General features: G+C 41.4%; 1 protein-coding gene across 1 annotated transcript in view; it reads left to right on the forward strand.

Moving 5' to 3' along the window:
- Nucleotides 1–26,892, forward strand: part of PDK3 (pyruvate dehydrogenase kinase 3) — an 87,222-nt gene that overhangs the window by 23,041 nt on the left and 37,289 nt on the right. Inside the window, exons 2-3 of the mRNA XM_077816960.1 lie at nucleotides 8,960–9,101; nucleotides 19,355–19,426. Of these exons, the coding sequence (XP_077673086.1) occupies nucleotides 8,960–9,101; nucleotides 19,355–19,426 (214 nt within the window). The remainder of the gene's footprint in view (nucleotides 1–8,959; nucleotides 9,102–19,354; nucleotides 19,427–26,892) is intronic.

The following is a 26,892-nucleotide window of genomic DNA, read 5'->3' on the forward strand; positions in this document are numbered from 1 at the left end:
AAGAACAGAAGTGCTGAATTCACAACACTGTTACCTCACCGCTCTACATTCTCTACAGGAGCTGCAACCGTCATACAATGCATTTACTAATTCCTCAGTAGGGATCTCTGCACATGTTTTATTTTCAGACTCTTAATTAAACATGCAGGGATCTGTAAAAACACGTTTAATACAATGCATTTCTGATGTACGATCCTGAAGCCTTTTTTTCTGAAGCAGATTCTTGAATATCTTAGCAGCTTGACTACATCTGAAATGGTATTTTAAAATCTTTATAAAACTGACACTTCCGGACTAAAAAACTGCTGAAAGAATGTTCTCCCTCCCAAAAATATTTATTTATTTATTTTTAGTGGACTCTTAATTTTTGTCTGGTATACATAAAATCTGGCCTTTTATTAAGAGTTTTGAGGATAACTCACTAGTAGTATTCACTTGCATACCAACTAGTTGCGCTCCTACAAAATAGACATAGATGAAAAAGGTGAAAGCTAAAAATAATATAAAAAAAAGTAGTTGAATTGTCTAACTGAATAATGTCTTGGCCTCTGACAACGTCAGAAGTCTTAGGACTTTTCATACTGAGCTATAGCTGGTGAAGTGAGGCATGGACGCTGGGTGGGGAGCAAATGTGGTTTTATACCACTTATCTGACCCTCAGATTTTGGGCAGCTGAATGGGCCAAAATGTGCCCAGTGTAAGTTAAAGTAGCCATGGGGGTTCCGTGTTTTTAAAGAGTGAGTAACTTTAAAAGAAAAGTCTTGAACCAACAATTTTAGATGTTACAGTTCCATTGTGCTTAATCAATAAACATGTGACTAAAACATGGGAGGTTCTCCGTACTTAACTATTCGTCACCAAAAAAACCCACCACCGGGGTGAAAGAGAGTTATCACCATGCAGAACCAGAATCAGTCAGTCAGTATGAGGAAGATGTATGCTTCCTTAGCAGACCGAATTCCTCTGATGAGGAGATTGATTGATTAATAGAAATACATTATTCAATACATTGGAATCTGTTTGTTGTTCTGTGGAAAAAGCACTTTACTTGTGCTTGTTAAGTTAGAAATATGTATATATGTACATATAACTCAGCTTTTGACTATAACTTCTGTACAAAAGTTCTTTCTCATTAAGGAACATATTAAATAATAATTCAAAGAAGGTATATCCATCACTTAGAGAAAGTAAAATCTGATTAAGAGTTTGAGGATAACTCACTTGTATTCACTTGAATATAAACTAGTTAAGCTTCTACAAAAATAAACATAGATGAAAAGGTGACAGCTAAAAATAATTTAAAAAATACAGACAAGAACAAAAAATGAAAGGGGAAGAGTTTAATTTATAAATCTTAAAAAAAATCTAAAAATGAAAATACCAAACAAGAAATGTGAGGCTAGGATTAATAACCTATAGCTGAGGCAATGGTGGATTTAATACTAAAGTAAGAATTTGATACAGATCACGGTATTACCTTTTAAATTTATTTTGTTAAAAAGCACTAACAATCCATGTACCAGCTGTCATAACTCCCTACTTGAATATTTGTGTACTCTTTCCCCTCCCTTGGTATCAGATTCATCACTTATCTGTGCACAAGCATGAGGCTGTGTGGATCCCATAGCTTTTGGGATCCTAAATCTGAGGCTTTTTTCCTTTTAGGTCCCATTTCTTCAAACAGTTAAGCTCTTTACTCATCTGAGTTAGAGCTGAATGGGAAACAGTTCTTCTGTGCTGCACAACTTTCAGATTTCAAAAATCTTTCCCATTCTGCATTGGGAGGTTGAGGGGAGGGATAGAGAGAGATCTACCCATCCAGTAGCCTTGTGATAAGAATACTCACCTGGGATGTGGGAAGCCCAGGTTCAAGTCTGTGCTTTGCCATTCTTCCACAGCCCAGGTATGTGCCCTAATCACCAGGCTATAGAGTAATTCTCTCTTTTGCCCAATGAATGACCGCTATCTCTGATAGCCAGTAACCTGGTAGTTTGAGTATTTATCTGGGATGAGGTAGAATTGCAGAGCTGGGACTTGAACGTGGGCCTGATGGCTATTCTAAAGACAATTTCACATCAGAATTTCCTTCCTGGACCTCAGAAACTTTTTCTGTAAAATGTTTGTGTTGATGAATTTGTATTGTCCAATGCAAAAACCGGTTTGAAAAATTCCCAACCAGCTACTTACATTGTGGGAACTACTCAAGTGAATAAAGTTACTCACTAATATATTTTTAGGATGCAGTCTTTCTTTTATCCCTAATAGTGACTTTCAGATTCTGTTGTTTTTCTTCAAACACAGTTCTACTTATCACACTTCAGCAGAATTTGATATCTTGTAATTTAGCATCTTCTAGGCAGGAATTCATGACTCCTCAGAGCTATATATGCTTTTTAATTTCATATAATTTAACAAGACAACATAAATATGTATTTGTGATATATTACTTCAAGTATGAAAACAGCAGGCTGTTGAGTAGTAACTTTATAACAAGAGCTATGTTTATGGTAACATGTGGTTTACCTTTCTATACCATTGTAATTTGTTCCTCCTTGAAATCTACCAAGTCTTCAACTCTTCTACACAATTCAATTAAAAAATCTTAAACACATTTTGGGAAAATATGAAATATGATCACTGTTCGCCTTCATGTTTAAAATCTTCCCTCCCAATGCCTGGCTTTTTCTTTGTTGGACATCCTTTTCCTCTGCTATTTATTCCTTTCATGCGAAGTCTTAAAAGCATGGTGGTATGTCTTTATTATATTTTATAACTCTATATGATAGTGTAGTGCCTTAGAAGAGGCTGCTTTATAAATTTAGGATCAGATTCCAATCTCAACCACACCAATGTAATTTCAAAGTTACTCTGTTGGTGCTAATAGAGTTAATCCATATTTATACCAGAATACTAAATACTGGTACGAAAATCTGACCTGAAGTATGTGAATTGGCTAAACTGTAGTGATAAAAATAAAACCATGACAACACTTAATACTTGTAGGAGACAGGAGATGAGATACTTTTTTAAAGAAAAAATGGATCAGTATAACAAAAAGTTTGAAGAACACTACAATAAGTTCAGAAATTTCATTTTCAAAGGTTGGTTTTAGTTTGAACATGTTAAAAAGGTTGTGAAATTTAATAAATGATGGTTCCTGGGGAGCATCTTGGTCAATCTTGATTGTGAAAAGTGTTTTATATCTGTATTAAGAAGTAATTCCCTAAAATAATGACAGGTTTCAGAGTAGCAGCTGTGTTAGTCTGTATCCACAAAAAAACCAGGAGTACTTGTGGCACCTTAAAGACTAACAGATTTATTAGAGCATAAGCTTTCGTGGGCTACAGCCCACTTCATCGGATACATAGAATGGAACATATAGTAAGAAGATTATATACATACAGAGAAGGTGGAAATTGCCATACAAACTGTGAGAGGCTAATTAGTTAAGATGAGCTATTATCAGCAGGAGAAAAAAACTTCAGTAGTGATAATTAAGATGGTTATGAATAAAATAATGGACCATATCCTACCCTCTGCTTCACAGAGTTTAAGGTAACAAAATATGCTCTAAATTAGGGGCCAGATCCATGGTGAAGAAAGATTAATGGCTCAGCTGTGTTCTTCCATTGCCCCAGACTTTGTGGGATGTCCTTTTGCAGCTCTGGATGGGAAAAGGAACTGCTAAGGAGCAACCCCTGGACATGGCATGCTTCCTGCATGTGTGTGGGGATTTCAGTCTGGAATAACATCCACAGTTAGTGCTGCTCAGATGAGCAATAATCCCTCTTTTCTCTTTCCCTACCTCCCCATTCCTTTTTGAGGATGGCTTTTGATGCATGGCAGCCCAGCTGCTGAGACTGTAGCTGGGAGTCAAGGAAACTCTGCAGAGGTCCTGGGACTACATGAAAATTGTTCTGTCCCCTTAGGGTGGCCAGAAATCTATGGGTTGGGGGCCAAATCTGCCACTTCATTGACAAATAAAACTCCTGTCCCTTACCTGAGTTTCCTTCCCATTTTCTTCAGGAATTTTTTAAAGTAGCTACACAGAGAAAACCAATACCAGGTTGTTACATGGGGGGCCAAAATGCTAAGATTTTTTTTTAGTCTAATAAGTTACATGACAAAATAGGATTCCTATTGTATATCATCAGTAAGGATACGATTTAATCATGGGTATGCTGCTGCTCTGGGGGAGGGTCACTCCCATGGATGCTGCTTCTCTGTGGGGGTGGGGCGCTCTGGGGCCCCGGGGCTGCTGCTGCTCTTGGTGCGGGGTGTGCTCCGGGCGCCCCCCCTGCTGCTGGGGAGGGAGGAGTGGCAGCACCGACTGCTGCTGCTCCAGGTGGGAGGTTGGTTCGGGACGCTACTGTTGCTCCGCCGCAATGCCCGGGACCAGTTACTGCGGGGCAACGGCCAAGCAGTAGCAGGTGCGGCTGGCCCTGAAGTCAGCTGCACCGGCTGCTGAAGAAGTCACACAGGCCCCAGAAAGTCACGGAATCCGTGACTTCCATGACTGACACGCAGCCTTAATCATCAGTGTATCTTATTGAAAGCAACGATACAGTTTCATAATTAGTTACTTTGGTGGCTAAGAGTTGCTGACTAATACAACATTTACAGAATTTACTTATGTGTAACTGAAGGGACAGATCCTGCAAAAACATATGTGAGTAAAATAATTAAGAATTTGCAGGATTGGGCCTTAAATCAATAATTACTGATGCCAATAGAGCGTAACAGTCCATTGACTGACATGCCTTAAATGAGCACACAAAAAAAGCCTCAAATGCTTGTTTTAAAGCCCAATTGGGGGCTGTCTTGCCAGTGTACCCATCAGTGAACAGATGTTGAATGCTGTGCTGTTCAACTGATTATAATGGGACTGCCTTAAAGTGTGACCTTGATTGTGCCAGTTGCAATGTGCTTGAGGGGTTTTCAAATTGCAAACCTTAGTTATTATATGCATAGCAATGCTTTTAACCCTTCTTGGGCTGCCTGAACATATCTTAATCAGTACCTTGTATTTTTGGTTCATTTTGCAGGCAGGTGTGTTGGTCGTAGTCATAAAAGACACTTTCAATTTCTCTTTTGCTTATAGTGGAATACTTATAGCCCATGACAAGTAAAACACAGGTGTCTGAGCCTACCCAGTCTGTTTGCATATTGCCATAGATTTTTATACTCCTGGGGAAAGGTGGGAAATCTGAAAATAGGCATAGTCACTGACCTAATCACTCAGTTAAGCTCTGCAGTGAAGGATAGTGTCTGTAAGCATCACCATTGCTTTCAAATACCTGTGTATATATTTTGACACAGATGTCTCCAATGAATGCTTCTGTTTATTCACACAATGGGAATCCAGTAAAATGATACATTTTAAGATTAAAGTGGAATCTCAAAGGAAATTTCAATTTTCTTAGGCCAAGTTTATACTAGAAAGTTTACAGTGGCACAGCTGTACCGATGCAGCTGGGCTGCTGTAAGATCGCTCGTGTAGCCGCTCTATGCTGACAGAACTCTCCTGTCGCATAATGAAACTGCCTCCATGAGTGGCGGTAGCTCTGTCGGTGGGAGAAGCTCTCCCGCTGACATAGCATTGTCCACACTGGCGTTTCTGTTGGTCTGACTTATGTCACGCAGGGATGTATGTTTTTTCACATCCTTGAGCGACATAAATTATACCAACAAAAGTGGTAGAGTAGTCATGGCCTGAGAGCAGCAGTGGGCAGTCTGCGGCCCGGGACAGCTGGAAAGAACGTGTTAGCTCACTCCCCCTTCTGCCCTCTTCACAAGTTAACAGGCTGTGTTGACTATGCCTTCTCTTTGGATATTCTTGGAAAAGCCCTTTGAGAAACCAGGTTGCGATATACTGATATGGCAGTCTGGCTGTTCACAACTTCCATTGTATGTAAGTATAGGGAGAAGGATGCACAGAGTGCTGCCATTCAGAAATAATTTGCTCATAGGTTTCTCCAGCTATGGCACAAAGCTTTTGTAGCCCAATAACTACAGAGTTAACTTTTTTGGTGGACCAGGGCCTAATTTTATTTTGCTTTCCCTATTTAGTACTGCTATTAGAATGCAAAAGGCAGTTTTTATAGCAATGTTAACTAAACTTTGACTTTGGAAGCACAGAATATAAATAGTTTCCAAAGCAAAGTCTTGAAGTATGACAGTTTTAAAAATTCACCTTAGAAATGAAATGAAATTGAAAGGAATATTTTGATCATGAAACATTTTTAAGCTATGGAGCTAAACCAGGAAACTTAGTTCCACAGATTCACTGCTGTGAAATTAGTTTTCCTTCTGCATCTTTTACCCTGGGTATTGCAAATATTAACAGTCAAAAAGTTGCTGTCTTTACAGTAATATTGTAACTGAGTTTGCCAGAAGTTTTCAATATTTCTGCTAATACTAAACACAATTGACTTTATAGGAATGTAAAGGTTTAATAATTTAACTGGACAAAGGCAGACTTAGGCTCATAAAGTACAGTTTAAAAAGTGCTTATAGTTGAAAAAGTGATTATAAAAATGGCATTGTATGGTTCTACTCAATTAAATTTGCTTGATGATATTACAATTTAAGTTTGTTTTTTTTTCCTAACCACCACTCTGGAAACATCATGTGTATGTGAATTTACAAAATGTGGGTTGGTAAAAAGGAGTCCAGTTCTGCTTTTATGACTGCAACTGAAATTGAGCTTCACTTGTGTAGCTGAGGGCAGAAGTGGGCCTCATGTTTGTGTTGATTATATCTGTGTTTGTTTTAGGTCTTTGAAATGTTTAATTGAACTCTGATTATGGGCAAGATTTTTATGTATAATGGCAACCAAAGCTTTCCAGCTTGCATAAAATATGAAAAGTGTAAAAGTAAAGCTAGCATATAAATTGGTTAGGTTACTGGAGCCACTGGTTATCTATAAAACTTATATTTTATGTTAGAAAAAATATAGGAGAGGGTATGCAGGTAGATCAAGGTATTAGTTGAGAATAAAAAACAGACTTTTGTTTAAAGAGGTTCTGTTACGTACTGACAAATCGTTAAGCAGTAGAACTAGCCTAGTGGATCTGCCAATTCATCAGTGTGAGACTTGGCAAAGGAAACTTAAGGAATATATATATATATATACACATACACAAAAATTATGTTATACAACTCAACTTTGATAAATAAGAACGGCCATACTGGGTCAGACCAAAGATCCATCCAGCCCAGTATCCTGTCTTCCAACAGTGGCCAATGCCAGGTGCCCCAGAGGGAATGAATAAAACAGGTAATCATCAAGTGATCCATTCCCTGTCGCTCATTCCCAGCTTCTGGCAAACAGAGTCTAGGGACACCATCTCTGCCCATCCTGGCAAATAGCCATTGATGGACCTATCCTCCATGAATTTATATAGTTCTTTTTTGAACCCTGTTATAGTCGTGGATTTCACAACATCCTCTGGGAAAGAGTTCCACAGGTTGACTGTGTGTTGTGTGAAGAAATATTTCCTTTTGTTTGTTTTTAAACCTGCTGCTTATTAATTTCATTTGGTGACCCCTAGTTCTTGTGTTATGAGAAGGAGTAATAGCACTTCCTTATTTACTTTCTCCACACCAGTCATGATTTTATAGACCTCAGTCATATCCCCCCTTAATCATCTCTGTACCAAGCTGAAAAGTCCAAGTCTTATTGATCTCTCTTCATATGGAAGCCGTTCCATATCCCTAATAATTTTTGGTTCCCTTTTCTGAACTTTTTCCAGTTCCAATATATCTTTTTTGAGATGGGGTGACCACATCTGCACGCAGTATTCAAATTGTGGGCGTACCATGGATTTATATAGAGGCAATATGATATTTTCTGTCTTATCTATCCTTTTTTTAATGATTCCCAGCAGTCTGTTAGCTTTTTTGACTGCCGCTGCACATCGAGTGGATGTTTTCAGAGAACTATCCACAATGACTCCAGGATCTCTTTCTTGAGTGGTAACAGCTAATTTAGACCCCATCATTTTATATGTATAGATGATTATGTTTTCCAATGTGCATTTCTTTGCGTTTATCAACATTGAATTTTGTCTGCCGTTTTGTTGCCCAGTAACCCAGTTTTGAGAGATCCTTTTGTAGCTGTCTGCCTGGGACTTAACTATCTCGAGTAGTTTTGTATACAGATTTCAGAGTAGCAGCCATGTTAGTCTGTATTCGCAAAAAGAAAAGGAGTACTTATGGCACCTTAGGGACTAACCAGTTTATCGGAGCATAAGGTTTTGTGAGCTACAGCTCGCTTCATTGGATGCATAAAGTGGAAAGTACAGTGAGGAGATTTTATACATACACACAGACCTGTCGTAGTACTTAGAAGAGTAGGTAGGCATTTTATCCTGTATAGGCTAGTTTATTTAATGCTTATTTAAAGGGAATCTAAGTAATCCTTGTATCAAATGATTCTACAATAATAGTAGCTTTTCTAGAGCAGAAGTGCTAGCATTATAGTAAAGAGCATTGAAGAAGTACAATTATTATGGAATTGCTTCTACAACAAAAGCAATAGAAAAAAGCCTCCTTGTATTGGAGAAAATTACTGTAAATTGTTTTTCTTTTACAATAAGTTTTTTTCAATCACGTGAGTGTGGCTGGGATAGAGGTTTTGAGCACTAGAGACAAATTGTGATTGGGTAAAGCTTGGAAGAATGATTCGGGGCGGGACCTTCTCAGACAGGTGGAACCTGAAGATATGAGGGAAAGAGGGCTTTGGAAGGGGTACTGACAGATGGACATGGGAAAGGAGCTAAAGAGGTAAAGATAAATGTGGTGTCCTGAAAAAGGGAACTGGAGGGATCAAAGGGGGACGAGACTTAAGGGTACTTTAATTGATCTTTGTTTTCAAAGATAAACATTTATTTCATTCTAGAGTTGCAAATTCTAAACCATAGTCTATTGCAATAGAATTCTTTATTTTTTCTAACAGGACGTGATAATGCATGTGAGAAAACATCATATATGTTCCTACGGAAAGAACTTCCTGTGCGGCTAGCTAATACCATGAGAGAAGTCAATTTGCTGCCTGATAACTTGCTAAACAGGCCTTCAGTTGGGCTAGTTCAGAGTTGGTAAGTATGGAGAGTGGATTAAGAAATGAGTATATTTCTGCTACTGTAAATGTATTTAAAAGTTGTACTTGTGAAAATGGATCTTATTATCCAGTTGTGTAATTTGAATAATTTATTTTTATAACATTTTTCCCCTGTTGAACTAGTATACCTATACAAATGAGGCCTCATTTCTGCTGTTTGATACTAAACAAATAGTCTAATACAATTTTCAGAGATAGAATGGGGACTTATAAATTGGTTTTTTGAGTCGGAGCCCAGAAATTCTGTGCACGAGTGATTTCAGTGGAAGAGTTTAGAGTGCTAAATCAGTAGCTGCTACAAGGTCTGCTTCATTTTTAAAGGAAAGATTAAACATCAACCTAATTTAATTGTAGCTGTCATGGATTCTTGCATCAGAAGAAATAAGGCCCTGCATATATTTTAAATGTTTGCTCTTTCTCCAGCTATCCCCTCATCACAAAAATTGAAAACTGATTTAAGCTTTTCCTGGTCTCATAGCTTGTGTTTTTAAAGGTTTAAAATGGCAGCTTTGATTCAGTTGGTACCTTGGAACTGCAAAACTCTGTAGTTTGTCCAGTTGGCTGAGACAAACTATTCGTCTTATCTTCTCAGCTGATTTGTATTAGTGTTAATACCAAATTCTGGCATCTACTCAATACCATTTATCTCTGCTTTACTTGTAAGTTGAGCAAAGGTCTGTAAACTTCTTCCTTGGCTACATTCATTGGGCTCTGAACAAGTTCTGCCACAAGGCACAGCTCTTCATGCTGTTCATGTTTGAGAAGAATTAATCCACAAAAATTTATGTAAAAATATCTTTGCATACTCTGCAGAGTTTTGTGAGTGAATTTGACCACAATTTTTGTATTCATAAGTTGCATCTTACCTTGATGGGAATTCAGTAACGTTAGTCTTTTCAGGTGGTAAAGTAATAGGTTAATTATTTAATGTTCGGTCGTATCTCAAACTTCAGACCTAAAAAAATCCTAGATTAGTGTTAGAATTTGTGCAATATTTGGTTTAAAATTGTCTTATTCATGTAAAAACATCATGCAATGCCAGCTGTTTTCTTACAGATCATTTCAAACTTCATTACCTACAAATCAGTAAGTCTATATGCCAAATACACCTCTACCCCGATATAACGCAGTCTTCGGGAGACAAAAAATCTCACCGCGTTATAGGTGAGACAGTGTTATATCGAACTTGCTTTGGCCCCCCGTTCCTTGTTCCCTGACTGCTCTGACCCCATCCGCACACCCCGCCCCGTGACAGGTACTCACTGGCATCGGTGGGAAGCGGAGCAATGCAGCCCCAACCCACTCCACTCCGCCACCTCCCAGCCATGGCTCTCCGCTTCCAGCCGATGCTGAGTGCGGGGAGGTTGGGGAAAGGACGCCTCCCGCACTCATCTGTGGTGGGAATTGGAGTGATGCGGCCCCAGACCGTTCCGCTTTTCTTGCCTCGGCCCCAGCTGTGTTGCTGGGGGGAGGATTGGGGAAAGGTCCCGCACTCACCTGCGGCGGCAAATGGAGTCCTGCGGCTGGGAGCTGGCAGAGTGGAGCAGGCTGGGGCCGGGCTGCTCCGCTTCTGCTGCTGCCAGTGCGTGCAGGGGGGATCCCTTCCCCCAAACCCCCTCCCCTGAGCAACACAGCTGGGGCTGGGGTGAGGGAAACGGAGCGGGCTGTTCCAGGCCCCCCGCTAATTCCCCAGGCCACTCTGGAACTGCGGGACCCCCCAAAATGCCACCCCAGAGCTCCTGCCTCCCAGACCTTGGGGATGGGGGAGCCCCTGACCTCCGCCGAGACCCTCTGCCCCTTATCCAACCCTTTGGTCCTGGCCCGGCCTGGCACCTTTGACACGCTGCTCAGAGCAGCGTGTCGAAGCTTTATCACATTGTATGCAAACCCATGTTATATCGGGGTAGTGGTATACATGAAATTTGAAAGTGAATTAATGTGTGAAAAATACAGTAGAGCTATGGAAGTTAGGAATATTCGCATTCCGAGTTAAGATCTTGCTTTAAACTGAGCTATCCTTGCCTCTCTATATTGTGATACGCAAATGTGTATAGTTAGTTTTTCTTTGAGTGCTTGTTCATGTCGATTCCATTCTAGGTTTGTGCATGCCCATGTGCACAGTCACCGGAGATTTTTGCCTTAGCGGTATCCGTAGGATTGGCTGTAGTGCCTTCTTGAATGCCACGCTCATGTGCTGGTATATTAGGCACTGCTTAACCCTACATCCTCTCAGTTCCTTCTTAGGAGCGTTAGCGGTTCTTACAATCCATTATTCTGTCACCTTTGTTGTTCGTTGTTAACTTAAAGGTCTAACTAAGTCTAAATGTTAGTTGTTTAGGAGTTAGAGTCTAGGCTGGGACTTTGCCTCGGAGCTGGGCATGCCCTGTTCTCCAGGCTTTGAGCCATGTTCATTGTGCAGCCTGCCAATTGCCATTAGTGACCCCCACAAGAGCAGTTTAAAGTGTTTGGGGGAGTCCCACAGAAAGGATAAGTGCAGGATCTGCAAAAACTTTCATCCTTGAACTCAGAAGGAGCAGGATATCTGCCTGAGGACTCTCCTGTGGAGTCTGTGCTTTGTCCCTCTTGATTGGACTCCACGCCTGGAATCCTGGATTGGTGCGCAGCTCATCACTGGCACCGGAACCCTCCTGGCACCATTCTCCCTCCCCGGTGCCTAAGAAGCAGTTGAAGTTGATGGGCCTCCAGCAGTGCAGGAAAAGGGGACTTCGGGCAAAAGACCTGTCAGGCCACATGGCCACCCCGGAGCTGCTTGTGGGTACTGCTGCGGTCAGACCCCCTAGTCCAGCCAGAGACCCGCCTCCTGCTCCTGGGAGCAACAACGGGTCCCGGCCCCTAGTATGGTCATCTGTGCCTGAAGTCGGCCCTGTGGGAAAAGAGCAAGCAGGCTGACCGGCACAACAGAGGCCAAGCCAGGTGACGGACCCAGCCAAGGCCCTGGCATCTATGGGCAAGCCAGTTATGGGACCACTCCCTAAAGCAGCAGAGCGTCCCTGATCCCCAGACCACAGGTGTCGGTCCACGTTGCTCTGGCCTTGGATCCCAGCACTGTAGCCTCAGTCCCCATCTGTGTAGGAGCCGGAGGGGGGACATGCCTCTGCTTCTGGGAGCTGATTGAGGTAAGCGTTGCCCAGAGCCTGCACCCCGACCTCCTTCTGTGTCCCGATCCCTTGCCCCAGCCCTGATCCCCCTCCTGCCCTCCGAACCCCTCAGTCCCAGCCTGGAGCACCCTCCTGCACCTCCAACTCCTCATCCTCAACCCCACCGCAAAGCACACCCCCCCAGCTGGAGCTCTTACCCCCTCCCACACCCCAACCCTGTGCCCCAGCCTGGAGCCCCCTCCCACACCCTGAACTCCTAATTTCTGGCCCATCCCAGAGCCCGCCCCCCCGTTGGAGCCCTCACCCCCTCCTGCATCTGAACCCCAATTTTAGGAGCATTCGTGGCCCGCCATACAATTTCCATATCCAGATGTGGCACTTGGGCAAAAAAGTTTGCCCACCTCTGGCCTAGGCAGTCTCCCAGCATCAATCCCCCTGCATGCGGGATTGTTCCCAGTCATGGCAACAATCTCTGGCTCCCTGGTACCGCTCCTTGGACAGGCACCGATCTTCACTCTCTCCTTACCGGTCACCGACTAGGTTCAATCAGCAGATGCAGGCATCTATGGCTCCACCCTGGTCACCGGAAGGGCAAAGTTAACACGGGAAGGGTCCAAGCCTCAAGGGGAGTTCAGCCCCTTACCTATAAAAGGCAAATCACCACTGACCCTTGAGACCAGCGTGGCTCCTGTGGTGTGGAGGCAGGGGCAATGGCCTGTCCAGTGGCAGTACTGGAACCCGTGGGGTGTAACACCTCTTGTACCGGTTCCGTACTCCCATTGTTCCTCCCAGGCTGCATCAGACAACCTGCCCCTGGCACAGCCGGCACCCGAGAAGGAGCAACACATCTCAAAGAATAACAGTTACAAAAAAGTAGGTAACCATCTTTTATTGTCAGCATATTAGTGGCTCACTAATGTCTTCAAGATGACGCAGATGTCTGATGCTAAACTCACAGATGGAGTTTTTTCTGATAGTTCAGGAAATGACATTTGAAGTCCATGATTAGAGGAATATATTATGTTTATTGTTGTAATGGGTTCCTTTTTGGAAGATTAAATTCTTTATCTTCTGTTTAATAAAAACACCATGTGTGAAATAATAGATCAGAAAGAGAGCTGTTTTTTGAGAAAATAGAAATACATGTGGTTTTGGACCTGTAACAGATAAGATTTTTATTGTGAGAAATTGCAACAAATATTTTCAGCTTTGTATTTCCATATCCAAGTGTTGACTCTAAACAGTTGTTAAAAGGTATTGATGTTTGTATTTCCTCAAATGATGTTTATGTTTCTCTCTCAAATATTTTGTTTTGAACATCAAATGTTTTTGAAAAAGAAAAATATTTACCTGTATTAGGACCAAATTTACTAACTCATTAATATTGTCAGAAGTATAAATCTTTTTTTGGGGGGGGGGGCTGAAATTCCTGAGTCTTAACAGGTCACCTTAAAAATTTATTGACAAAGAATCTTAGACAAAATTTATTATACCTGAAATTAGTCACCTTCTAAATGTTTTTTCATATTTTAAATATTGTCTTGTACTTTCAGATTGTCATAAATCCATCAACCTGTGAATTTTTCACAAGTGTAACCATGCCTTTGTGGGACACAACTGAGAATACCAAATTCAGGACAAACTGCTTAGAAATTTAGCAGATATACCCCAGAACTGGAGGTTATTCTCCCTTGAGAAATACCAAACCAGCTACAAAAGTAAACTTCCGTTTGACCACACTGGCTAACAGGAAGCCATAAAAGCAGTTTCTTTAGATATCCAAGTCCTTATATCACCACCAAAAACACTAGATTTGAAGATGAGTGGATCTTTACAACCAATTTAATCAAATAACAGGCTCTTCTTATCCCAGAGGAACAGCCACATACCCAGGTCAATATACAGCTCGGATCTTACCCAAAAATCACACTGTTTCCGATCCTTTAGTATTAAAATCTAAAGTTTTATTTATAAAAAGAAAAGAATGAAAGGCAAGAGTTCAAACTGGTTAAAGGAATCAAATACATACAATAAACGCAAAGTTCTTGGTTCAGGCTTGTAGCAGTGATGGAATCAACTGCTGGCTTAACTCAAGTCTCTGGCTGCTTCCAAATCATTGGAAGGTCCTCAGTCCATTGGTTAGAATGCTCCCGTTAGTCCATTGTCCAGAGATTTGAGCAGGAAAGAGGTAAAATGGAGGGATTTCCAGGGCCTTTTATATCTTCTGCCATGTGGAGGGAAACCCATTGTTTCAAACAAAGCCCTCAGCACAGCTAGTGGAAAGTTACAGATGACAAAATGGGAGTTTGGAGTCACATGGGCAAGTCACCTGTGGATGCGTGATTTCATGTAGGCCTTGTCTATACTGCCACTTTACAGCGCTGCAACTGTCTCGCTCAGGGGTGTGGGAACACCTCCACCCACCCCCCCCGCCTGAGCACTGCAAGTTTCAGCACTGTAAAGTGGCAGTGTAGACAGTGCAACCAGTGCTGGGAGCTACTCCCCTCGTCGTGGTGGTGTTTTTTTTTGTTTTTTTTTTTTTTTTTTTTTTTTTACAGTGTTAGGAGAGCTCTCTCCCAGTGCTGGTGTAGTGACTAAACAGCCGCTTTTACATTGCTAGTGAAGGCATACCCTAGTCATTGCAGGAAGCCATTATCATAGAATATCAGGGTTGGAAGGGACCTCAGGAGGTCATCTAGTCCAACCCCCTGCTCAAAGCAGGACCACTCCCCAACTAAATTATCCCAGCCAGGGCTTTGTCAAGCCTGACCTTAAAAACTTCCAAGGAAGGAGATTCCACCACCTCCCTAGGTAACACATTCCAGTGTTTCACCACCCTCCTAGTGAAAAAGTTTTTCCTAATATCCAACCTAAACCTCCCCCACTGCAACTTGAGACCATTACTCCTCGTTCTGTCATCTGCTACCACTGAGCTGATTACCTATACTCCAGACAGTACGTTTGCAGGACAGTCCATTCAGTGTAGATGGGCATGGTCCATGGTCCAATGTCGGTTAAGTGTTTCTTAATGAGCCACTTAATTTGAATCTTTCATAATGTGCTGGCTAAACATCTTCTTGGTGTTTCCCAGAAGCAAACATATTAGAAATACAGGTATAGAGCCAATACTCATAACATTAAATACAAAAATGATGCATACAAATAGCATAATCATACTCAGCAAATCTTAACCTTTCCATAGACATCTTACATACCACATTTCGTACAATATTTGTTGCATATGTATAACAGTGGTTGCAATAATGATCTGTATGGTCATGTTTTAATCAGATAATTTCACAAGAAGTACGAGACTTTTGTGTATACTGAATTAATATAAATGGGAAATATCACATTTCATTTGCTTTTAAAAGTAAGGCATTCCCAAAGGGCAAGAATGCATGGATTTTGCTGGCTGCCGATAGGAGAATTGCATCTAAAATTATAGCGGTGGCGGTTGCAGCTTCAAGCATGCTTGTCAACGTCTTTAACGATTTGGTATTTTTAAGCAACATTGTTTCTTCAAGTGAATGCATGTGTCTGTTCCACCATAGGAGTGTGTGTGTGTGTCATGCATCAGTGCTGGAAAGTTTTCCCTAGTGGTACCCATGGGGCAGCCACGCCTGCGTCCTGGCTTCCCTCATGCTTTAAGCTAAGGGTATAAAGCAGGGGTGGCCAAACTGCAGCTTTTTTACTGTTAAAGTGTAGCTCATGGAGCCCCCCTCAAACCCACTGCCCCTAGTCTCCGCCTACTAGACTGGGGGTGTGGAGAGCTCAGGGTTTCTGCCCTGTGGTGGAGCTAGGGGCTTCTGCTAGAGACAACTGGTGCCTGCTGGGGAGGACACGATTTAAAGGTTCACCCTCCCCTAACAGCTTGAGTTATGCCCCTCAGGTACACCCCCAGTCTTACCGTCAGTGACCCCTCCCTGCAGCTTCCAGATGTTAACTCCATGTGGAGAGCCAGTGGCAAACAGCTGGGAGCTGCAGGGAGGAGCCACTGCTTTAGCTCCATAGGGAGAGGTAGCAACAAAAGCTGCAGCTTTCCCTGCAGCTCCCAGCTGTTTGCCGCTGCCTCTCCCCTTGGCCAGAGCTCCCAGCTTGCCAGCCTCAGCAGCTGCCATGCAGGGAGGAGGGGACCCATCAAACCCTGGCAAAACTCTCGGAGGGCACGTGACCTTATGCATCTCTCGGTTTAAAAGATACCACTATGGTTTGGAAATCACTCACACATCAAATACCTGAGATTCTTCGTGTGAGGATGAGATGCTACCAGGTGAGTCTTTCCTTTCAGCTGGTCCACAGCACATGAGTCTTCAAGTGCCTTGTGGTGGTTGCTGCTCACTTCAGACACCCAGGAATATTTGCCTAAATATCAGGACGACTGACTCCGAAGGGTCAACTCTTAACAGGATTCTCCTCAGATCTTATACATTTGCATATTCTTCCAGTCTTGGAGACTAAGTCAAGTGGGAGAAAGTCCTCGCTTCAACCTGTGCAAAGGATCACCTTCATCAGAGCTGTCCTGGACTCCACTTGGGCCAGAGACTTTCTTCCAGAAGAGAGATTTTTTTTTGAAAATTCAAGACTCCTTGGCAAACCTTGGAACAACTGTACAATATTTCCTAAGACTGCTGGGCCTGATAGTTTCCTCATGACCTGCGTCACACCCTTTGCTCATCCGAATATAAGATCTTTGCATCACTCTGTGGTGCATTAATGCACACCAGCGGAAACAGTCTTCAAAGGAGACTTGAGTGTTCCAACAGCTTCATTGGTAGGAGAGCTCTTCTATTCCTTACCATCATAGGTTTCAGAGTAACAGCCGTGTTAGTCTGTATTTGCAAAAAGAAAAGGAGTACTTGTGGCACCTTAGAGACTAACCAATTTATTTGAGCATAAGCTTTTGTGAGCTACAGCTCACTTCATCGGATGCATACTATGGAAAGTACAGAAGACGTTTTTATACACACAAACCATGAAAAAATGGGTGATTATCACTACAAAAGGTTTTCTCTCCCCCCACCCCACTCTCCTGCTGGTAATACACATTGTAAGGAGAGTGATCACTTTACATAAGCTATTACCAGCAGGAGAGTGGGGTGGGGGGAGAGAAAACTTTTTGTAGACACCCATTTTTTCATGGTTTGTGTGTATAAAAACATCTTCTGTACTTTCCACAGTATGCATCCGATGAAGTGAGCTGTAGCTCACGAAAGCTTATGCTCAAATAAATTGGTTAGTCTCTAAGGTGCCACAAGTACTCCTTTTCTTTTTACCATCACAGTTGCCACTGATACCTGCAATCTGGCCTCTGATGCATATTCCCAAGACCTCCTGTTTCAGGTGCTTTAGCCAGTGACTTCAACCATTTTAATGGTTTGACTTTCTTTAAAACTTGGCAGCCAACATGTACTGCTTAATATTATTATTTTGTATTTAATTATATTATTTTTAGGGATTATTATAAATTTGCCTTAACATAGGTTGTCAATTTCAAATTGAATTTTGAATAGGTTTATTTTTTAAAAATGAACCTGTATTTAATTTAAATTGGTTATTTAAATAAGATTTTTTTTAAATTTAAAAGTGTGGATTTTTGTTTTTTGGTTTTTTAAACGATTTTTTTTTCATGCATGCTGATTCTGACTGTCCTTTTTTTGCTCTTCTTGGAAATGTCCCACTTTGTAGCAGTCTTTGCAGGGAATTCTTTTTGTGTACTGCATATGTTTTTGTTTCAGACAAAATTATAGTCCTAAGGTAAAAGTTTCAAAAGTGATTTAGGTTCCTATTAGAGAGACAAGATGGGCGGGGCAATACCTTTTATTGGACCAATTTCTGTTGATGAGAGAGACAAGCTTTTGAGTTACGCAGAGCTCTTCTTCAGGTCTGATAAACCTACTCAGGGTGTCACAGCTAAATACAAGTTGTAACAGATAGTTTAACATAAGTAGTTAACACACTGTAGGATACTATTCAGTTTGAAGTAACCCGTTAAGATGGCTGCAGTCATAGGAGAAAAAATGGATGTTAGTGGGTTACAAATTGTTGTAACAAGCCATAAATCCAGTGTCTTTATTAAAACCCTGATTTTTAGTGTCTAGCAAAATTACAAATTTAAGCTTTTGAGCTTGTCTGTTGAAGGTGTTGTGTAGGTTTCCTTTGAGGACGAGGACTGAGAGGTCAGATATGGAGTTGTCATTTTGTGAAAAGTGTTTGCCCACAGGTGATATGGTGTCTTTTATTATTTTACTCTGTGAATTCATTCAAAAGTGTAGTGTTTGGTTTCACCCACACAATTATTGGGGTATGTAGTGCACTGGATGAGGTACATAACTTATTGTGATAGGCATGTGTATGACCCATGGATTTTGAAAAGTGTGTTGGAGGGTATTGACCATTGTATATGTCTGCAAGTTTTTCATCAGTTATGGCAGGGTCTGGTGCTGCGTTGAGTTGGTGGGTCCTAGTCTGTGGGGAACTTGCTTCTGATAATGAGGTTGGTGAGATTGCAGGGCGGATGTCTGTTTAAAGACCAGAAGAGGGGGTTTGGGAAAGATTTCTTTCATGATGTGTTCCCCAACAGGTATGGGTTGTAAATGTTAAATGATACTGTGTGTGGATTCCAGTGTGGAGTGGTAGATAACAGCCAGGTGTATGCGGTCAGAGGGTTTTTTCCTGTTTTGAAGGAGTTTCTCTTGGAGTATTTGAGTGGCCTGTTCCGTGACATCATCTGCTTCTCTGGGGGAGAGTTCTTGTTTGGTGAAAGGCAGTTTTAAGTGTGTTAAGGTGTGTATCCTGGACTTTCTCCATTGAGTATATTCTGTGGTTTCTGAGTGCCTGGCTGCAGGTAACAGGTTTCTTGATGTATTTTGCCTGGTTACTTGATCTGTGTAGGTAAATGTGATGAGCCATGGCTTTCTTGTATACAGTGGTCAGTAGGGAGCCATTGCTGAAGCTGATCATGGTGTCCAGGAAGTTGATATTGGTGCAGAAGAGTTCTAGAGAGAGTTTAATGGATGCGTGGTGATCATTGAAGTGGGATTCTATGTCACTTAGGTGTCTTTGAACGTTTTATCCCAAGTTCTTAATGTCACATCTCTTTATATTTCAGGTACATGCAAAGTTTCCTTGAGCTTTTAGAATATGAAAATAAAAGCCCTGAGGATCCTCATATTCTGGATAAGTAAGTAATGATTTATTTTAGAAGTAAAACCACCAGGAAAAAGATCTGTTAAAAGCCAGGATTTCTGTTTATTGTAACAGCATAGAAATAATCAAATTTGTAATGTAGAATTCAGGTAGTTAAGACTGTGTTTGTAATAACTAAAACATAAAATCTAAGTTTGTTTGAACAGCCTACGCTGTATCCTGCTAGTTCCTAACTTGCAATACTGTATAATGTGTTAAATTCAAGGTATGTAAAAGAAAAAAGTATATATAAATAAAGGTATACTAAAGGTACCAAACACTTTTAATACAAAAAAACCCCCTACTTACGTACTCTGTTTTCCTTGAGCTCAGGTAGTCTATTATAGTATTTTAATGTATTATGTTAATGTATTAATATTTCAAACAGGTCTATAACTTGGAACAGAACATTTACCATACAATAAAAATTACTTTGGGTGAAATCCTGTCACTATTGGAATCAATGGGAGTTTTGCCATTGATTACAGTGGGTACAGGATTTAACCCTTCATTGCTATCTATCAGAGCTGAGTTCAGACTAATGACTTTAAGGTGAAAAGTTTCATGGACCAAATTCATATCAGAGGAAAGCAAGCCACAACTTCCACTGAAGATTAGTCTTATTCTGATTTTCTTACAGTAACAAACACTCTACCTCAGCATGGAAAGTTCTTTCTTGCTTATGTATCATTACCATTAAAGTAAAGGTTCTGTAGATTCTGTGTTTTTATTTACTTTAGATGTTTGTTAAACTGCAATTTAGAGAGTCCATCCAATACTGTAGGCACCCCCGACACTCTTAAAAATATACTAATAAACAGGCAGACCCATCAGTTACCCCAAATCGTATCAAATAACCCACCAACAGCATAACAAAAAATAATTAACAGAATCCAACACCACTGCTATTCAGCCCTGTCCTACATTCATATCTTCATAGTCAAGGGAGAAAAGGTGAGGACTCTGAAGGCTAATGGATTTGGACTATTACAGAGCTGAGGAGGAAACAAGTTCCAAAAGTTCTCCATTACCTCTGCATAACCATATGATTCTTTTGCGTTTACACAGGTATGACTGAACACAGAATTTGGCCCTTCATTTGAAACGTGGTAGACAATTTTGTTGATGATGCATGAGAAAGAATAAAACTCTGCTGATGCTCCATCAGTTGTATTGGTTCTGCAGTGCTAACCGTATTGAAGTAATAAATTCTTTTAGTCATTAAAGTAAACGGATTAGACTTGGGGCTGATCTGTTGAGAAATATGTCATGTTTAGTTTTTTCTGTGCAGACCAGAACTGCACTTTAAACTGACATTTTTAATAGCTATATTCTCTTCCAGAAAGGTAAATAAGATATGTCCTCATGTTTCATTCTTGGTTTTTAAGTGATTCTCAAACTTCATCACAAATTTCTCATTCAACTTGTATACTAATTCCATTTAAAGTAAGTCCCTCTGCCTGTCTCTCATTCTAAATCCTTCAAGTGGAAGACTTTCTCCATAAGCTGGATATCAAAAATGCCTTCCACTTTTATGTGGCAAGGTGAAAGTTTTTGCTTAACTCTTTTCTGCTGTTTATGAGGGTAGGCCAAAAAGGGTTAACATATCCAATCAGTAGTAATCTAAACGGATAGTCACTTGAATTGAGTCTTATTCAGAAATTGCCGTTACAGAAGGTTGCTACGCTTACTCTGATAAAGCTGTGGTGACACTCTTGTGTTGATACAAAAGCCAGATCAGAAGTTAGATCTGATACATATTTTGGTAAAACTGCTCCTTCAGTCTGTTTACAAATTATGGAGCTCTTCAGCCTCGCTCCAAAGGGGTTAATGCTAAGTAATCTCTGTAGGGGGCGGGGGGGGGGAAGAATCAGTGAAAGATTTTTTTCATGAAAAATACAAGGTTATTTGCCAATAGAGTTCTCCAGATGTATTTACTACTAAGACCTACTACGCATCTTGTTACATCATCTCAGCTTGTCTTCATGTAGCTACTGTTTCTGGATAGGCAGTTACCAAATGAAGGGGTAAAGAACTCGTCGTCTTCTCACTGATGCTGCCTTCGTGCGCATCTGCCAAAGCACATGAAGTTGACTAGTTTCAACCAGCTTTCTAAGAATTCCTGCTCTGTGGAACTTGGTGTTACTCACTGTGGTTTTGGAGAAGTAGTACGCAGTATTTTGAAACTTGATTACAAGTGAATAAGTCAGAATATTAATAAATTTCTTCATTCTGGTGTCATGTGAGCTTTGTTTGAAATGGTGCTTGTCTACAGCCTAAAGTGAAAAGATCAGGGGCCAACTTGACAGACATGGAGCATAGCAAGATTAAGGAAAAGTGGTAAACTCATAAATACACATAAATATATTCAGGTTGTTAGCCTTTTAAAAAAAATGTTTAGGTCTATCTTAATTCATAGAAAGGAATATCTTCAAGAGCGAAGTAAAGCATCTTTGAAGATAGGAGGAGGAGCAGTTGCATGTTAGGGTACATCTTCACTACCCGCCGGATTGGTGGGTAGTGATCGATCTGTCAGGGATCGATTTATCTTGTCTCGTCTAGACGTGATAAATCGATCCCTGAATCGATGCCTGTACTCCACTTTGGCAGGAGGAGTAAGCGAAGTCGATGGGGAGCTGCCATGGTCGACTCGCCGCCGTGAGGACGGCAAGGTAAGTCGAACTAAGATACTTTGATTTCAGCTACGCGAATAGTGTAGCTGAAGTTGCATATCTGAGTTCGACCTCCCCACGCAGTGTAGCCCAGGCCTTAGAAATAACTAAGGATTCCTTTATAATATATGTTGTCCTCTGTAGCACTGAAGGATTCTGGTTTCTAGGCAGGCATGCTTTCTGATATGAAACATAAAGAAATTCAAGTTTGTTTCCTTGTGGCACTATCTCTCTATTTGCAGAAGAGAAAATAGGAGTTTGTTCCTGTACTTCTTTGCAACCAAAAAAATGATTTTGGTATTCACAGCTAGGAAGAAGAGGACTGAAACCTCTCTTTTCTTGGCATTTAACTCTGAGATTTCAGTAGTTACAGATCACACATAATCAGAATCTCCTAATCTATTTAAAAGAATCTCTGAAGCCTTAAGCATTAAAGTAGTTTTGAAGAGGGGATGCTTGTTCAATCAGCAAGGTAGGTGAGTATGTAAGAACAGCCCTTCTTTATTTTAAAAGTCTTTAGATTTGGGATTAGGTAGTATCTATTAAGACTTCCACATTACTGCTTATTTTGCAAAGTAAGATGTCACTTTGAAAGACTAGATGAGCCATTTGTGGAGGCACTTAAGAATTGCTGATTAGATAGGAGATGGTGAATAAGTTATTTTACAAGAGGAGCGTTCCTTCACAATCAGCCATGTAGGGTGAAGGGGAAAGCATCTTTAGGGAAAATAGATACATTATTACTCATTAGGAGAGGTACATGTGACATTACCCAGGGTACAATCTGGACTGTAGAACAGCTGTGTCCACTCAATTCTCCAGCCTGGGGTGCCTTTTACACTGTTCACTGTGAGAACAACCACTCTTGCTCAGCTCACACGCAGCCTTCAGCATGTGAATTACTCCCAGATATTACTGTATGAGTATTAGCGAGCCACCAATGAATTACACTGCAGGGCAACACCAGCAAACTCCCAGTCCCAGACTTTCCCCGAACATATGCATCTTGTAGTGCCAAGCTCTCTCCTTCTGGACAGTACAAGCTCATATAAAGTCCATCATTTCATTAATAAAAAATTATATTCACAAATCCTGTTATGTGGAATGGAGTTTCCCAAACACTTCAAAGCAAACACTGGTTTAGATAAAGCAAGTTTATCAACTACAGAAAGAAAGATTTTAAGTGATTACAAGTAATGAGGCATACAAGTCAGAATTGGTTATAAAAAAAAAAGGGTAAAATGCAATTAATATCTAATTTAACAAGCTAAATGAATTCCAAGCAAAGATTTCTCTCACCGCATGCTTCAGCAGTCTTACTGGCTGGATTCCTTTCAGCCACAACCCCTCCCCCAGTTCAGTGTTAATTTCCTTGTTGTTCGGGGCGTGTTGGTGCTGTGGGCAAAGAGAAAGGGAGGAATATTTTGAGGCTTCTGTTCTCCTTTCTTATAGCTCTCTTTTTCTTTGAAAATCATCTCCAACTGAGGTTCAGAAGACAAAAAGTCTGCGGTGATGGGAACCTCCAACAGTTTCTTTGTCAAGATGTAAATTTCTTGCTAACTCCCTTTTTTCTGCCAAAGAATAGTCACCAGGTGATAGTCCATTTGATCTTGTTGACACCTGGCTGAGGTGTTGGTTTGCCTTTTGTTTCTGAGGAACTGGTTTGTGGCTGTTTTTGCAGACTTGGAATATGTCTCAGTAGTATCATATAGTAGAATCGTATACCTTTACGTACAACGTTGCCCACACGCATTGGACTAGGACAGTAATTGGCAAATTGAGTTTTCAAATGGCATCTTTTGGGAAAATATACACAAGGCATACTTTGTACAAAATGTACCAGAGTCTTGTAAAAGGGGTGAACATAGGAATACAAACTGTCACAGTACATTTTACTTCCCAACAGTGCTATAGGCAGTTTTAAGAAACTGATAAAATGTTTTTTTTTTCCCTTTTTTAACTTTGAGGAATGGTGTGAGATAAAGTAAAGAGGGACAGACTAGAGGCATCACTCTCCACTCTAATTGAGTAACTGGGTTTATCACAGGACTGTTTAAAACTTCTGAATACCCTATAAAAAAATCCAGGTATGTGGTGACAATTCCTTTGTTTACAAATAAGCAATTAAAGCCCTTTTTGAGTACTTGCAACTTTAATCTGAGAGGTTATATATTGACTTTTAGGGCTTATCTACACTACAGAGTTTTGTCTCCAAAAGTCCGTTTTTGTCGACAAAACAGTGGAGATGTACACACTACAATATTCCTTCTGCCGACAAAACTCTCCTGCTTTGCTGACAAAATAAAACTACCTTGACAAGAGGTGTAGAGCTTTTTGTGGCTAAGTTACGTCGACAAAGTGTCAGTGTAGACACTGGTTATGTCGCTGTATATGGCCTCCAGGAGGTGCCCCACAATGTCCATTCTGAACACTCTGGTCAGCAGTTAGACCTCTACTACCCTGCACCCAGGTACACCGTTCCCCCTTTAAAGGCCCAGGAATTTTTGAAATTCCACTTCCTGCTTGCTTGGGGTGGACAGTTCATATTACATCTTCCCAGCTAACCGTGGTGGCTCCACACAGCAAATGCTTTCCTGCTTGGAGCGCATCTGAGTTGTTGAATATGCTGGCACTGTGGGGAGAGGAGGAGGTGCAGTCCTAGCTTCACTCCAGCTGTAGGAGCTTCGATACTTAAAGTCAGATTTCTCGTGGCATGTTGGAGAAGAGCTACGAACAGGACACATCAGCGCTGTGCAAAGATAAAAGATCTGAAGCAGGTGTACCAGAAGGCAAGAGAGTCATGTGGTCACTCCGGTGCTGCACTGAAGACTTGCTGCTTCTATAAGGAGCTGGATGCCATCCTCGGCAGTGACCCCACCTCCACGACCAAGAGCCCCATGGATACTTCGGCAGGGTTGGAGACAGCAGGCTCGACCCTGAGGATGAAGTTGTGGGCGAAGAGGTTGAGTTGGAGGACGCGATGGGACAGGCGATAGGGTCATCCGGTAACATGGCAAGCCAGGACCTCTTCTCGACCCATGAGAGTTTGAGCCAATCCCAGCACTCTGTCTCTGGTGTGCATGATGCACACATGGGGAGCTCTGATAAGTGATCTTCTTGAGTTGATGCTGCATATGAGGTGGAGTTGTCCTTTTCTTTGTTATATTCTAGAAGTGGGTGAAGGGATAGATATATATGAGACTAGCTGTGTTTGCGTGTGCTTCACGTTCCCCTTTGGAGCAATGGAACAGTGTTAATGTGCACAGAGATTTCTGTATTTTGACATCTTCTGTATTTTCCACAGTATGCATCCAATGAAGTGAGCTGTAGCTCACGAAAGCTCATGCTCAAACAAATTGGTTAGTCTCTAAGGTGCCACAAGTACTCCTTTTCTTTTTGCGAATACAGACTAACACGGCTGTTACTCTGAAACCAGCGATTTCATGGGAATCCTCCAGAGAGATCTCTAGGAAACTTTCCTTGAGGTACTCACCAATCCTCTGCCGAAGGTTCCTTGGCAGAGCTGCTTTGTTTCTTCCCCCATTGTAGGAAACTTTCCTGTAATCCCTTGTGCAGGGACTGAAGTGCCACACAAGCGAACAGCATAAGGACCTGATCTGAAACCCCACGCATGCATGAGATGCACTCTTGCATCCATGCTTACCCTAGGGAATGAGATATTGGCTGTGGAAAATGGTGGCAGAATTTACAATTTTGTACTTAGTCGCCTTAGTATCTGGCTGCTCAAAATCAGCTACCAGGTGATCTGCCTCCATACACCACCCCAGGGGAAACTTTTCACCCTTAACCTTACAAATATTACGGAGAGCACAGCAGGCTGCTATGGCCATGGGAATATTTTCCTCATCTAGGTCTAACCTGCCATAAAAGCAGTGCCAGCGTGCTTTTAATTCGCCAGACGCACTTTCTGCTGTCATTCTGCACCTGCGTAGCCTATTGTTGAAGCATTCCTTGGTGCTGTCTAGGTTTCTGTTGTTAGGCTTCATGAGCCAGGGGAGTAATGGGCACGCTGGGTCCATCATTATGGGCATTTCAACATCCCCCATTGGAATCTTCTGGTCTGGAAAGAAAGTTCCTGCTTGCCGCTTTCTGTACAGGCCAGTGTTCCTGAAGATGTATGCACCTCACATTGATGTCAGTGAAGCGCCCATGGTGATCCACAAGCACCTACAGTACCATAGAGAAGTACCCCTTTCTATTGATGACAGCAGTGCAGGCTCCATCCTTTCAGACTGAGATGGCAGGTGCACAGTAAACAGGGGCCATTGAAAAATGCCGCAGAACACAGTCAGAAGCCTATGGAATGATGGGATGGAAAAAACTGCATCATGGAACATTGCACCTATGATGCATTGTAATCCACTCAGCCATCTCACAATTCCTAGATGGGAAGTAGCATAGTGGGATAGCTACCCACAGTGCATTGCTCTCACCGTCGATGCTAGAGCGCCAACCGTGGATGTGCTTTGCCAACAGAAGGGGCGTTATGTGAACGTGCACAAGCAAAGTGATTATAGTGTTTTTTGATCATCAGCATAACTTGCATTGACAAAACTCTGTAGTGTAAACGAGGCCTTAGGAGAAGTAAATACTAGTGACTAATCAGTCTTCCGTGCTCTATAACTTCATACAATCTAATGTATTATTATTTCCTTCCAGAGGTGGTGCTTAGGTTCTAATTTAATGAATTATTCACTCAATTTGTCAAATACTGTTCTTCTGTGCTCATTATAAACCCATTGAGAATTTGCTTCAGAGTTAGCATATA

This window comes from Eretmochelys imbricata, chromosome 1 (assembly GCF_965152235.1).
Source record: "Eretmochelys imbricata isolate rEreImb1 chromosome 1, rEreImb1.hap1, whole genome shotgun sequence".
Lineage (NCBI taxonomy): Eukaryota > Metazoa > Chordata > Testudines > Cheloniidae > Eretmochelys > Eretmochelys imbricata.